Source organism: Talpa europaea (genome assembly GCF_964194135.1).
Source record: "Talpa europaea genome assembly, chromosome: 14".
NCBI lineage: Eukaryota > Metazoa > Chordata > Mammalia > Eulipotyphla > Talpidae > Talpa > Talpa europaea.
In genome coordinates this window covers 29,267,037-29,282,295 of record NC_140082.1, presented here as the reverse complement: position 1 = coordinate 29,282,295, position 15,259 = coordinate 29,267,037, and the positions used below count along the sequence as shown (strand labels likewise).

General features: G+C 37.5%; 1 protein-coding gene across 1 annotated transcript in view; it reads right to left on the bottom strand.

The window, feature by feature from the left end:
• Nucleotides 1-15,259, bottom strand: part of BEND7 (BEN domain containing 7) — a gene marked incomplete at both ends in the record, with an annotated part of 74,555 nt that overhangs the window by 24,697 nt on the left and 34,599 nt on the right. The window contains 1 exon segment of the mRNA XM_084253779.1: nt 6,795-7,020. Coding sequence (XP_084109905.1) covers nt 6,795-7,020 — 226 coding nt within the window.

The window sequence follows — 15,259 nt, the reverse complement described above, 5'->3', positions numbered from 1 at the left end:
AAAAGTTGGATCATGGTCCTCTAAGGCCCCAACCCCAAGAATGCTGATCATCAGGTGTGGGATGGGGCCTGGGCAGCTTTAAGAAACCACTTTAAGGAGCACAGCTCTGGTTGGAAACTGGAGATATATTTGAACTACATCTGAGTCCATTTCATTGTTGTTTATATTCATGAAGTTAAACACTTTAAGGTAAACAGGTTGGCGAGGACTAAGGGCCCACCAATCAGAATAGGTTTCAGTCTGTTCTGGAGGCAAAAGGCTTTCATGCAATGTTTTATTTAAGCTTCATTAAACTTATTCTGTAGTTAACCTTTTCTATTCTCTTTGCATTTGATACACTTCTCATCCTTCAAGGTTTGGCTCAGATGTCACATATTCGTGAGGTCTTCTCGTACAGTGATTTGTGTTCTCTGTGCTTCCTCCCCCATTCAGTAATGGGCACTTGACATTTATTTTATTCTATCTTGGAGTATGGTTCTGTATTATGGCTCATTGTTTTTGTGTCTGTAGCTCCACTAGACTGCACATTCCTTAAGGTCAGGGGCCATGCCTTACTCATCTTGATGTCACCAGTTCCTGGCTCACAGTGGGTAGGTAATAAACACTATTGTTGTTAAATTTCATGCCTGTGGTGAATCTCTAAGTTTGTGAGGTCAGTGAAAACACTGCAAACATTTTGGTGTTCTCATGAAAAAGCAGCAAAGACCGTGTCTTCTGTATCATACTGTTTGATGAAGAAGTTGGCTGAACAAGTGCTTCAAAATAAGCAATCAAGGAGACTGGCCGAAAGTTTGCCAATAACAGAGACTACATTTTCTTCAAGACAGTAATGATTAGGCAATACAGAAATCTGTAAGGTATTTGTTTAGTGATCCATATGTTGGGTGATGCTGAAGTCTGAAGTGTCTTTCTTCCACCTTGCAAACCAAGCAATTACAGTCAAGTGCTGGTGAGGCTTGTCTGAAACTGGGTCTTTGGATAAAACAACAGCAAAAAAATCATTCTAAGGCCCAGAGGTTGAAAGGATGAGAGTTGCTGACACATGTGATCTTCTCATTTATTCCAGGAGAGAAGTAGAGCAGTCTATATAAAATGGGGTGCTCTTTAAAGAACAGAAGAAGGAGACAAACTCTCACAGGAGGGCTGTCTTATGCTGCTGATAAAGACTGACTTTTCAGGTGCGAGGATGGCATTGTCTCTCCACAGATGGTCTGAAAACCACCTTCATGGGTAACCTGCAGTGGTTCGTTCCAAAGTCAGATTTCTGAGACCACCCTATACCTACTGAAATCAACCTCTGAGGAGGGGACCCAGAAACCTGAATTTTGAAATAGGAGAACCCTATGGAAAGGACTGAATGTATAAGTTCATACACAGAAGGGTCAATATTCAGCAAAATTTGCCTGCACTGGCCCTCCATTTACTAGGTAATAATTACAAACACAGCTGAGAGACAAGTTAGGTACTGATGTGATTATGTAGCAAACAGATGAACCTATAATTCTGAGGAAGATGAGATACCTTTTACTGAGCTTATGAGAAACCAGTAACAAAAAGTTGGGTCTTGCCCCCCCCCACCCAATATATTATTTTCTTGCTGTATTATGCAGCTTTATCCTATTTTAACCTAATATGAGACATAAAAGTATGAACAGATATGTTAACAAATGACTTCATCTTCCAAAAGGATTCTTCAATAATTGAAGCATATATCAATTGGGTTTAAACATATTAAGAAGCCAGCCTCGCTGGTGGCGCGAGGGGTTAAGACGCATCCTATGAGGCTATCTGTAGCCACTGCAGCACGAGTTCGATCCCCAGCCAGGGAGATGCCCACATGGCACGGCAGACCTCTCCTGTCTTGCCCACTGCTCCCCTCAGCAGTGTATTTCAGTAGATTTGCCTGTTCTGTTCCCCACTCTTTCTCTGGTGAATCCTCTCATCCCTGCACATCTGGCCTGTACCCCAGTTCTTGTATGCATAAATAAATAAATCTTAAAAAAATAAACATTTCAAGAAGAGTTTAATTTACAACTTTGAAAAACTATATGCAATGCAGCTACCAAGCTCTTTATCTGTGGTTCTATGAATTTGAGAATCTCAAAGTGTCTCTAACACTAGGGAAGGAATAAAACTTCTGTTTTCCTCCCAAGTATGATGGGACTGATGTTCAATGTCTTCAGGGAAGACCTACTCTCATAGCTAGTATAGCTATACTGTGCCCAGAAGTTCACCCTGTGTGTGATTTGAGCACATAACACTGACGGGTCGTATTAATTAATTAGTATGTCCGTCTTCCTACTGGACTTTAGAAAGAACCCAAAATACTAAAGTTTAAGATGGAAACTTAAACTTGGACATTCCTTCCAACCCCTTTCAAACACCCCTCATAGAAGGAATTATGTATGCTACATGATGACTTCAGAGTCTGAGAGGCCTAGGGTTAAATTCTGGTTCTACTACTTACTAGCTATTTATTATAAGTGAGTTTATTTAATTCCCTATAGCATCAGTTTCCTCAATTACAAATGGAAATAAAATCAACACTGTGGGGGTATTCAAACCCAACTTCTGCGAGCAAACAGAATTTACTATCCAGAAATAAAGAAAAAAATCGGATGTAAATTTTACCTAACTGTACTAACTCTACGTGAGATCAAATATAAAACAGCTATTCATTCTTCTTGATTAAATTCCAAGGAAATGAATGATGATATACAGAAAAAACAGAAGGCAAAGGTAATCCCAAATGGCTAACTTTCCAAGGCTGTAGTTGCTTGGCTAAAATAAGAGGTTTGTGGTCAGGTCAGCAGAGCCTATGACTGGGTGATGTCAAATGTAGTGAGACGTTCTAGTCTTTTGTAAGAAGCATGGTTTTCTGGAGTACTATCAACCAATGAGTGTTCCCCCAGGGATGTTCTGGACCCTGCTGGCTAACCTGTCACCCACCAGAACTGACTTCTCCTGGGAGAACAGCAGTTTGTGTTGTATGCATGCTGTGCATGGATTGAACTAAGACTAGCTCTTACACTTGACAAGCATACATGGTTTTCCTTGAATGTTGGTTATATTTTAGTGTGTTCAGAAGACAGTATAATAATCTACTAGAGTTTGATTGTAATTAAACTTTCTCAATTGATAGTATGAAGCTGAATTAAAAATCATGACTCAGGTTCGAATAGTTGCCCTACTGCAGTTATTTATTCTGAAGTGCATTCAGAGATCCGATGATTAGATTAGCCTTTAGCTAACTCTTACTAAGTCAAATCGCATAGTCTTCTGGTATCAAGAATGAGAATGGCCTTCAGTAGGCATAGCATGAAGTTAAGAGAGCATAACTGGGAATTGACCTTTACTCTGTGTTCTAGCTATAAAATCTCTTTCAAATCAAATCCAAGAAACTAAGCTATCCTCAGCACTAAAACCTAAGACTCTAGGTAATAAGATCTTAAGTTGCTTCTTTCCAGTCAAACTCAAAGTGCTCAGGTATTCTAATTGAAGAGTCTATACCATTAATACCTTGGGAATTAATAAATATATACTTATTAATGAATTTTCAAATGAGTTACCTGTGTTACTATCAAACAGATGATAATATGTGAAAAATATGACCTCTAAAAAGAGGTTATTTTATTTTTAAGATACCATCATGGGGAATACTAATTATCACTATAAAGATCTTTGTTGGTCATTTATAAGTATATATTTATTTGTTGGTAATCTTACCATTTTGCTTTCTAGTCCATTTCTGTTGCTATTTGTAAGCATTTTACAGATTTTCATTCATCATTTCTCCCCTTATTGTCCTAAATGGCCTAATTACTTTGTTTGAAACAAACTTCGGTTCTACTGTTATTTTTACTTCTAAGATTTTATAAAACCAACCAATCTTCATACATGTATTGACTTTTAAGTATGCAATATTGGTGTACTATTTCATAAATGACTAAGAAAGACTAAAGACTTACTATTTGCAAAATATTTTCCAAGTGTGTAGTAAACAGCAATAGTAGCACTATGATGTAAAAAGAAACCATTTTGTCACTTTTCAGATTACTCAGATTCAAAAGACTTCCTATCTACCAATATCAAGAAAAAATGGGTATTTTATAAGACCTTCAATTAACAGATACTTCCAAATCACTTTATATTGTCCTATGTAGGTTAATAAACTTTTAACTAGTGAAAGTGTATATAGTGTGTGAAGGAAAAAGTATTAGAGAATTAAGAGAGTTGTACTGAAATTTATATTCAATTTTGGTTTCCACTTTTTTACTTTCACTGGCATTTTATTAATGGGTAGAAATTTACAACATTTTGATGTCAATCACTTCATATTAGTTGTAGGAAGACAAGAGGATGGATGTTTAGTACTAGACCCATTAATAAGGTCAAAGTCAAGATGGAAAATAAAACATGTCTATTCATTCATTCAACACCTATTTATGAAAACTTTGCTCTGTATAAAGCTCTCAGTGAAGTATAACAGGTAATAAAAAATATTTAAGATAACTTGTCCTCAAGATGCTTATAGGAAATTATCAGAATAAATCAGGGGAAAATGTTGGCCAACTAGGATGAAAAGAATGTTCTTATAAGAAAGACAAATCTGATACCATATAGCTATAGATATATATACACTGATATATAATATCTATAGTATATACTGTATATACATATATATCATATGTATGTATGATATGACACGTCATATATGACATATATACATATATATCAGTATATACATACTTATCTGTCTATCTATCTATACTTTGAATAAAGATATAGGAATGTACACATTAACCTCGGAAGAATAGATTATGGATTCTTCTAGCTTTCTATACATTTTTTTATGCTTTGGATTTTTAACAAGTATTAATATTTTAATCAGGAAAAAAATCAAAATTAAACTATGTCTATGAATAAACATTGCAAAGAAACAAGGGAATATATAATCTTTTTTATTTAGGTTGTTGGTAGTTTATGGGAGAATTTTTGTGTGTTTTAAAGTTATTTTGTTGTTCTAGAGGAATTTCAATAATAGATTTCATCCAACAATGAAAGAAGGGTATAGATAATTTAAGTTCTTTGATCTGAATAATCTGCTTTATTATGTGTTAGTAGTAGAAATCTCTGCCAATTTTATTTCTAGCTATAGGGTAAGACCATTAAGAAAAGTAAAGCACTTCTGTTTAGAATATATTTTTCAAACTATTGTATGATGTACAGTCTAGATTGAAAATGGTGGGATAAACCCTCATCAGCCTACTTGTAATGATACATTTCACTACTATATACTATTGTGGTAGCTTGTCTGTCATTAAATTGGAATGTGGTTATTTACCATTCTTTAATTTCCAAATGCTTTCACAGTGTTAATATACTGCCCTGAAAAAAAAATGAAAACAGTTTCTGGCTACATCTCTGTGTGTTTAAAAGCTTTAGCATGGAAAGCATCACTGGCCGTGACCTTCGTGTTTCAGAACACCCCAGCCATATGGAGTCTGAATAGGGACCCTTCTTCATTTCAGCAAGTCCTAGTTACATCAGTATAATTTTTCAAATTCTGTAATCTTGTTTTTAGTGTCATTTCAGGCTGAATCATTCCTTTCAGAAATGGCACAGACTGTGATATAGCTATAACTTTTCTTACTTAATATAACTCACTGTCACTTCAATGAAGATGTTCTGTTGGAGAATGGGAAATTCTCTGTTAATGAAGGCTTATAACCTTCTGGCCATGAACAAAGGGTGTCTGGTATTTGCTAACTCCATTTAAAAACTGTATTATTTTGTAAAGTTAATTGTGGGTTCCCCAGTGTCCTTTAAGTACTACTAAATTCACTTATTCATCTTGCAAGCTAATGAGGAGCTGGAGTAGGGAGGAAGGCCCCCGTGTCTAATCCCAGTCCATAAACCAAATGATATGGAAATGGAGGCTGTGCAGAATGTCCCTAGCAGAGAGTTAACTAGGGGCTGATTCAAGATTTTGAGTTAACTAGGGCCTGATTCAAAATTTCATTTCACAATTGTTGTGCTTATATTTGAGAACTCCTTTATATTTTTAATGAAAATACATTTAAATAGTTCTATTATCTAACATTACACTTACTGGAGTACTAAATAAGGTCACTGCAAGATTCAGAAATAGGTCTAGAATGTGGAACTAGATATAAATGAATATCTACTTACATGTGCACCTTCCTGGTTATTGGAAGGCAGTTGAGCTCAGATACATGTTCATGGGCATTTTTGTCACAAGACCAGAGACAGCAGATAAGGCCAGGAATGTGTGGGGTTACACAGTGTCTGGCTTCACAGTGGGCTCACTTACATTTAAAATGTTTTTAGAAGCAATGACCTGGTAAAGCAACTTTTGAACTTTGGAGAACTGCTTCACTTTATTTTTTAAAAAATCCACTATAGTTTTATTCTTCTTTACAACTAAAAGTTTAAGTTGAAATCATATTTTGATAAAGTTCTTAGAAATTACTGAGAGGAAAAAATACCTTCATTTTAAAAGTCAGTTAAGAAAAGTACTTTGGTTCTGCAGCAGATCAAACTGGCTCTTAAACTATTATTTTAACAAATTAAACATCACCTTGAAATACCAAATTCCAGCAAGATTTGGAGTGCTGAGTTACAGAGCTCACAACCAAAAGCCAAATGGTAGGTAACCTGCCAATGGCAAATTAAATTAGCCTCTAGTGAGTTTACTACAATTTCAGCTGCATCTTTATGCATGAAGGCAAAGCTCAACAAAGAACCCATAGAAGGAAACGATGCAGACCAACCTTTTATTGCACCCACAATATTCTGGTCTAGGCCTTTCCGGTTGTCATTGAGTCCTCTTTTCCTCTTCCCATTGGGTAAGGAGTTAGCCAAAGTCTTGTCATCAAAAAATGCACACACCAGTTTTCTAAACAGAAGGCTTCCTGAGCGAGTGTAGTTTGACAATATAGAGTCCAGCTGAGATTTAGGCATAAACACATCAAAGCCTTCAGCAAGTTGCACTTCTGGCTACCAAAAGAACATAAATATTTCATTAAAAGCAAGATTTGAAGCATTTGACTTTGGGCATATGTGCAACAAAAAAACATCACTAGCTACTAAAATGTCCATATCCTGCAAACAATACAGTCTCAGCTTTGTGTGCCAGTATTTGCAATTTGTAAAAACCAATTACTAGTTATAATTCATAAAATGAGATGTTCTAACTCCAGTATTAAGTATTGTAAAAAGCAAGGGAAAGAAGTACACTGAAAAAGCATTTTGCTGTAGAAATAATCAAGAGAAGGCTGGATGATCACAAAACCATAATTCTGGAGTTACAGAGGACTTGAGGCTTCTGGCTAATATCTTCATTTTTTTAAAAGAAAGGACTTGGACACAGAGATTATAATAAAAATGGCTTAAAAATAATTTTAATGGGGCCTCCCCTGGTGGCGCAGCAGTTGAGCACTGGGCTGCGAAGCTGCCCGCTGCCTCTGCAGCACCAGTTCGATCCCTGGCTGCCGCGAGGGTCCCACATGGCACGCAGACCTCTCCTGCCACGCCCGCTGCTCCCCTAAGCAGTATGTTTCGTCGTTCTGCCTGTTCTGCTCCCCGCTCTGGCTCTGGTGAATTCTCTCACCCTCCCGCGCTTCTACTATGGCCAGTGCTTGAGTAAATAAATAAATAAATCTTTGAAAAAAAATTTTTAATGTGCTCAGTGCATTACAATTCACAGAGGCCGCATCAAACAATTAATCTGCCTAAATATGGGGTCACTCCCCCATGTCCCTTGCTCTTACTATGCCAGTAGTTTTCAGCTATATATTATTCTCCAATGAAAACCTATGTAGACTAGCACATAAAATAAGTAAAAACAAGAAGCAGGTGTCCCAGGCTGTTTAAATTCACCCCTTAACCCTAATTTTGGGAGAAAAAAAATCCGAATCTTTGTTTCAGAGTACCATTGGAAATGTATGAGTAGCATGCTTCCCTGTCTGGGATTTCCTGACTGGGATCTTGGACCAGAAGGTCTATAAGGTGCTTTTCACCTTAGGCTCTACCCTACCATGTCAGGAACTCAGACACTAATAATATATCCCTATCAGCGTGCCCTTGATGTTTGTAACTTGCCTTTTCACTTTCCAACCCAGCTCACATCATTTCCTTTGCAAAGCCTTTCCTAACTCCTTCCTTCTGAAGGAGGTGGCTATGTACCATTTCTCAGTGCTATGTATTTCACATGATTACTAAATATTATTCTGTATTATAATGACTTAGTCAACGGGAGCCCTTCCTGATGCCTGGAACTCTGATTTTATATTCCTAGAACCTGGCACATAGTAGGCACTCAATAAATTCTTGTTGAGTAAATGAAAGTTCATTTTTCCTAATCTATACTAAGTTATTTACTGGTGATTACAACGTAACTTAAAAACAATTTTAATATGAAGAAATGTAGTTGGTAAACTTTTATTAGGAAAGAGTCATGGGGAAAAATTCACATGAGCAGCATGTACTACAAAAGTTTACTCTTTGATATCACTTTTATCACTTTGCAAACCTGGTACTATGTTAGATGTTCTAACACATACTAGAAGTGAAAGAATCTGGAATTGGCTTTCTCTTAGAGAATAGGAATGACTATTTTTGTGTGTCCTACTGCTCCTCAAAATGCCTAGCATGCTACGGTGAAAGTAAAGAAGACACGAGGCAGGGCTTAACTGACTCAGAGGACATGGGAAGGGGTGTGGGTCCAGCCCCTCCCAAGTGGGTTTCTCCACCTCATCAACCAGAGAGTCCTGTTATTTCTCTGCATGACTGTGCCGTTCAACTACTATTCCTTGGAAGCTCGGTAAATATCACTATCAAAGCAGTGCTACCATGTTGCTTCATTTTTGCATCCTGTTGCTGGTAAAATTTTGCAGAAGAGGTTGAAGGAGCTGGGGACTGTACCTCAACTAGAACAGAAGCTGCTCCACACCGGGCACTTAATGCATATTTGTTGAATGATTCAACGTAGAAATATTAGGATCGTGATCAGTTTTCCTCTCATGACCTACGATGAAGTTTTATTCATAACCAGAATTTTGTCTTGCACATCCTATGGCTGCATTTAGAACTCTTATTCTTATCAAACTGATCTCAGGTCTTTGTCATTTGAAAATCATTTTAAAAAGGAATACCAGTTTATTTTTTAGAAGCAGCTACTCACAGCTATTTGAGGGGCTAGGATGGCACAAAAGCTCTTAAATTTACAAGAGGAAAGGGTAGGAACCAAGTTATCTCATTCAGGTATCTCCACTGGATGCTGATACCATCAAACAGGCGCTTAAAACTCAGCCACCTGATTTCTAAGACTCAGCTTGTGCGACTCTGATCCTGATTTGAGAAACAATGACCCAAACTAGCCATGAGGCAGAACTAGCTACTCCCTTCTTCACACACTCATACTGTTTTCTGTGAACTATGATTTTGGCATTTTTCATGCTGCATTTATTTAGCTGGGAGTTAGTGTTTCTCATGAGAATATGAACTGTTTTGTATTCAGAGTGCCAAATACCCCATTGGGGCCTCATAGGTTATTTCAGAATCAACAAAACACTATGTAAGAATTCACTCAAAATGGCTAGTATTGACTTAGAGATCTTTCATCCCTACACAAAGGAAGTGGGTGTGAAAGTGTGGCTCAGACATGCTGTGGCGCAGTCCACCAGCCTTGTCCTGACAGTACCTGCACCGACTCAAGGAGGAGATAGCCTGGAGAACACTGACAGACTAAATCCAGAAGCATCTAATAAGCATCTTCTGTGTGCATGGAGCTTAATGTCAGGTTCAGTAGATGATACATATACACACATCATACAAAGTAGAACGTGATAAATGCTTGGAGGGGTATATGGCATTTGGCGGGTGAGGGCCAAAGGAGTTTGGGAGGGGAGAGGATAGCATTTTATCAGAGCTTTAGAGATAGGATTTAGGAGACAGAGATGCAGTTGCTGTTTCTGGACTTGGCTTGACTCCTACAACAAAACATCTGGAGCCGTGAGACTCCCTATGGGATCGCTATATTTGATTTCTGAGATGCAATTCTAGTGCAGAAACTGTCAATGATTTCTATTTTGCTTTCTATTGACAGACAGATATTGTTATTCTGAAGCATTCTTTCCAGATCAGGGAACATGAACCCTTCCTGTCAGGAGGCCCTCACAGAGTAAGTAGTGTCATTAGTTGGGGCAGAAGCCAGCAAACAGCAAAGGTGACTAATCTCTGCCCCCTTCATGCTCTCGGTCCTTTCTCTTATGCAGACTTCTTAGCTGCTAATGAATGAATGATAAAGCTATGTCTAAGAGGTGACAAAACAACAAACTAATTCCTTAAGAGAAAAAATAAAGCTTTATTTTTGGAGGAGTGAAGAAAAGATAACAGGGTGCCTAGTCTCCAAGTTTCATTATGAAACACTTTAATTTCCATCATTTAATAAATATAATGACAGTTGATTATTAACATTTAATGATTCACAACTTTGTGCACATATTTAAAAACAGGTCAAAACTCTTTAAAATTCTATCATTTAGGGCCTCCCCGGTGGCGCAGCGGTTGAGCGCTGGGTTGCGAAGCTGCCTGCGCCCGCGCCCGAGGCGCCGGTTCGATCCCCGGCTGCAACCCGGCCACCGGAGGAGGGTCCCACATGGCGCGCAGACCTCTCCTGCCGCCCGCTGCTCCCCTCAGCAGTGTACTTTGGTCCTTCTGCCTGCTCTGCTCCCTGCTCTGGCTCTGGTGAATTCTCTCACCCTCCCATGCTTCTGACTGTACCCAGTGCTTGTATAAACAAACAAACGAACAAATAAATAAATAAAGCATGCCTCTATACCTGCCCTTTAAAAAAAAAATAAAAAAATAAAATAAAATAAAATAAAATTCTATCATTTAATCTCTTTTTGTTTACATTTCTAGTTTAAATGACAGCTCTCTTACTAATTACGGCTATCATAGAAACTACCACTATTCCAGATGAGTATCATTTTAAAAACTAGACTTCTTTGACAGGATCACTATTTGCTCAAAGACAGACAGATAGCTTGCACATTAATTTATAGATTCTATTGATTACCAAAGTAATATGATCTTTAAATGATGACATCCAAAGTATGGGGCAGAATTTATATCACTTAAAGTAATCATTCATAAAGTTGAATCTGAATTCCCCCTGTAAATATGAATTTTCATGTATGTCTTCTTATTTTAGTACCTCAGCCACTGAGCACAATAATGTGTCAAATGCTGAATTTTCTTACCTAATGGCATTCCCTCTTATACTTGGGTGAGATGTGGAGCTCCGGAGGCATAAACTGCGCAGAGTCACAAGGACTCTTGAAATGTTCCTAAGCCCGGCCCTGTGGACAATCACTACCTTGTTTCTCTTTGTATTTCAGTTGTAGTTTCTCTTTGCTCACAAGTAGTTGGGGTTAAGATCTAGTTTTGGTGAGGGATTTCCTAACCAGGTAAATAAAAACGCTTCTTCCTAAGTCCCTATGAGCATACCATGAGATTCCCCTGCAGAATGTAAAGAAAAATATATTAAATGATTTTAAAGAGATAATCAAATTAATAACAAAGGACACAATTTTGATAAAGACTATTTTATAGAAGGTATTATCAATATCAAATTACATTTAGATGTGGAAAAAAGCTATATACAGTCACTGGTTAAAGAAGTGCATGAATATTCATATTGGTCATTAGCCCAAGATTTTCCATTGGAAATTAATAAATTATACACAATGGTTTGTCTAATTGACTGGTTAGCTAGTCAAGTTTCAGAGTGGCTCAAAGTGAAACCTGGAAAGAAACAAAGGATAAAGGAGCCTATTGTATAAGGCTAACTAGTTTTGGGTTATACACAGATAACAGAATTAATAAGAATGTCTAAAGGCTATGAATTTAGCCTTCCTATTCACAATACCATCACATACATGGCTCCTTTATTCTTATTTAATATTTATTTAGCATAAATAAATATTATTTATTGGACATATTTCTAAGAAAATAAGCTTCACTTTGTGAAAAGAAATTTAAAGAAAAAATAACAGCGGAACCCCCTATAATTGATTTTATTTTTGCTTGCCAGTGGGATCTACCTCTGTTTGAAAACACCTGAAATTGTTTTATTTAACTCCCTTGTACTCAGACACATTTAGCAAGGATTACTGTTACCATTTATTAAGTGCCAAGATCATAGTCAATGAACGGGGTGGCCATGAGAACCTGTTAAGACTGAAAGTCAGGCCTGTTCCAGTTGGTCCAGCTAGTATAGCTGTTAAACAGGAGCTCAAAACAGGTGAGATCTGAGGCCACCGGCAGAGCTGAGATCCACAACGTGGATGGGTGGAGGCTCCTCACTGGAGGTGCTACTTCAAGACTAACAATAAGGGGCTGCTCATAGTCAGTGAAAAACGCTGAGGCCAAAGTTCTAGCAAAGCGTGCAGAGTCTACATACTAGCTTATTGTTAATGTTGAGTAGGATAAAAATTACAGGAAGTCATTAAAAAATCCTTTATTGATTTTTTTTATTTGACAAAATTTTGGTAGACCTAAGAAATTAGTATCAGATAAGATAATAAAATTTGGCTCCCTGAAAATTTCTCTATGCACTTCCTGAGACATTCCAGAGTCTTTACAGTTGTTTTCAGCTTTTTCCTTTTTCAGGTGGTAAATCAATGACTCTGAGGGCAGTGGCTTGATTTATGCTAAAGATATTTAAGCCAAAATGTTCAATACATAAGACTTTAACCAGGGCAATACAGCTTCTTTCAGCATAACTACAATGAAATTTTCCTCCAGGAAGATGTTCACCTGCTCTTCCAGGCTCCATCTACTTCTACTGCCTATGCTAGAGCTTTCCTCTGACTGTACTGTAACTGTTGTTTATGTGTTTTCTTCAGCTGTTCCTTGAAGGGCAAGGACTATTTCATTCATTTCAGTATACCCTGGGAAATAATGACATAATTAACATTTATTTGCTACTTAATATGACAGGCTCATTACATGTGTTTTCTAATTTAATTCTCACCCTATGAAGTGGCTAGTGTTATATATTTTTTTAAAGATTTATTTATTTATGCATATAAGCAGCGGGCAAGACAGGAGAGGTCTGCTGTGCCATGTGGGTTTCTCTTTGGCCGGCCAGGGATCGAACTCATGCTGCAGAGGCTGTGGATTGCTTCATAGTGCGGTGCTCAACCCCCTGCACCACCAGGGAGGCCCTGAAGTGGCTACTGTTATTATCCCCAATTTGCAGATGTGAAAACTAATATAGAGAGGTTATGTAAATTGTTTAAGATTATCCAGTGATGAAGCAAGAATTCGAATCATGTAGTCTGCATTAGGACCTGCTCTCAAGCATTTACTGGCTTAATTTCAATGTGTCAATGAATACATAAAAAATGAATTAATTTGCTTTACTACTGGAGTTCCTAGTGGGTTATTTTATTTATTGATCTAAGAATATGTTAAAAAAACGTATTCCAAATTCAGAATTTCTGTTAATAGAAATTCCAATTTCTGTTAACAGCTGCAATACAATTAAATTCTAAGACAGTAAATAAACATTAATAAAGTTGTCTTAAGTTGATGGATATCCATAGATTTATCTTCTGATAACTTTTAATAAATCTGTACTAAGACTACTGCAAAATATTTATGGTAACTAGAACAAATGGAAAGAAGTTTTATACTATTAAAAATTATTATAAAAATATTTTTAAAAAACTGATCTGCGGGTTTTATGAAAGTCAAAAAAAAAAAAGTGAAAAACAACAGTAAAATAAGCAGGCCATGTATACCTGACCTGAAAAACACAAATCAACATATACAGCCAAGTAGGAAAAAACAGTGATTGTAAAAAATTGACAACTCTCTTGTCTGAGTACTAGTAGACTATTGGGTTGTGCGACTCATGAAAAAAGAATTAAATATTATATCTAAGTCTGAAATTTGGTTTTGGGTTTCTGCTTTTGCTTCTATATATTTTATATATGAATTTTATTTAATATGCTAATTTAAAATGGGTCAAATTATCCTATCCCAAAAGTAAAACGTTTCTGGCCACCATCTTTAAAAAAAAATTTTTTTGTTCACATATATCCGTCATTTGTAGGTGTATATGTGTGTGTGTGTGTATTTATTTAACAAACAACCATACTTGTCCCTATAAACTGCTAAGATTTAGCAAGAGCTAACATTTATCAAGTGCTTAAAGAGGCAGTTACTATTCTAGGTACTTTTACATAGGTTACTTCATTTAACTTTTCCAGGAGATCAACTCCAAACAAGTAATATCATTATTCCCACTTTATTTTTTTTAAAGATTTATTTATTTATGCATACAACAGCTGGGGTACAGGCCAGAGGTGTGGGGAATGAGAGGATTCACCAGAGAGAGAGTGGGGAACAGAATAGGCAGATTGACAGAAGTACACTGCTGAGGGGAGCAGCGGGTGAGTCAGGAGAGGGCTGCTGCACCATGTGGGGACCTCCCTAGCTGGGGATCAAATTTGAGCTGCAGTGGCTGTGGATTGCTTCATAGGTTGTGTCTTAATGCTTTGTGCCACCAGAGAGGCCCCATTATCCCCACTTTATGGGAGGAAAACTGAAAGAGGGAGGACAGGTAGGCTCTTGGAGTCACACTGCTGATATGCTTGCTCTCGTGGGCAGCCTGAGATCAGAGCCTGTACCCTTCACCAGCAGGTTCTCCCCCAGAAACCTCCAAATAACAGAGTAAACAGCATCACAGATTAATCTTTCAGTTCTTTGATATGTCAATTGCCTCATAAGCACTTACTGGATGTTGGTCACGATCAAGAATTGTGCACACTACAGGCTGTGGTTTGGGAACTAGCTCTGCCTTCCTAGCTGTGTGAACTTGAGAAGTCTACAGAGCCTCACTTGCCTCTTCTATAAGATGATAACAATAGAGGATAACAATAATACCTCAAAGAATGAGGATGGAATATAATAAATTATCTATTCCAGGATGGCACACAACTATTATTATTACATAGTCCCTTGTCCTTGGGCAGCTGGTAGGAAGCGGGGGAAATCATGTAAAAAATTACAAACCAGTAGAGAAAGTTCCATGTGGAGGTCTAGGGCAGGGAGGGGAGAAGGAGGGGGGCGACCAAGGAAGGACAGTGTGGGAGTGTATGCAGGGAGGAATCACAAGAATGAATAGGAGTTAAACTGAGGAGAGGGTTCTAATTAAAGCCTA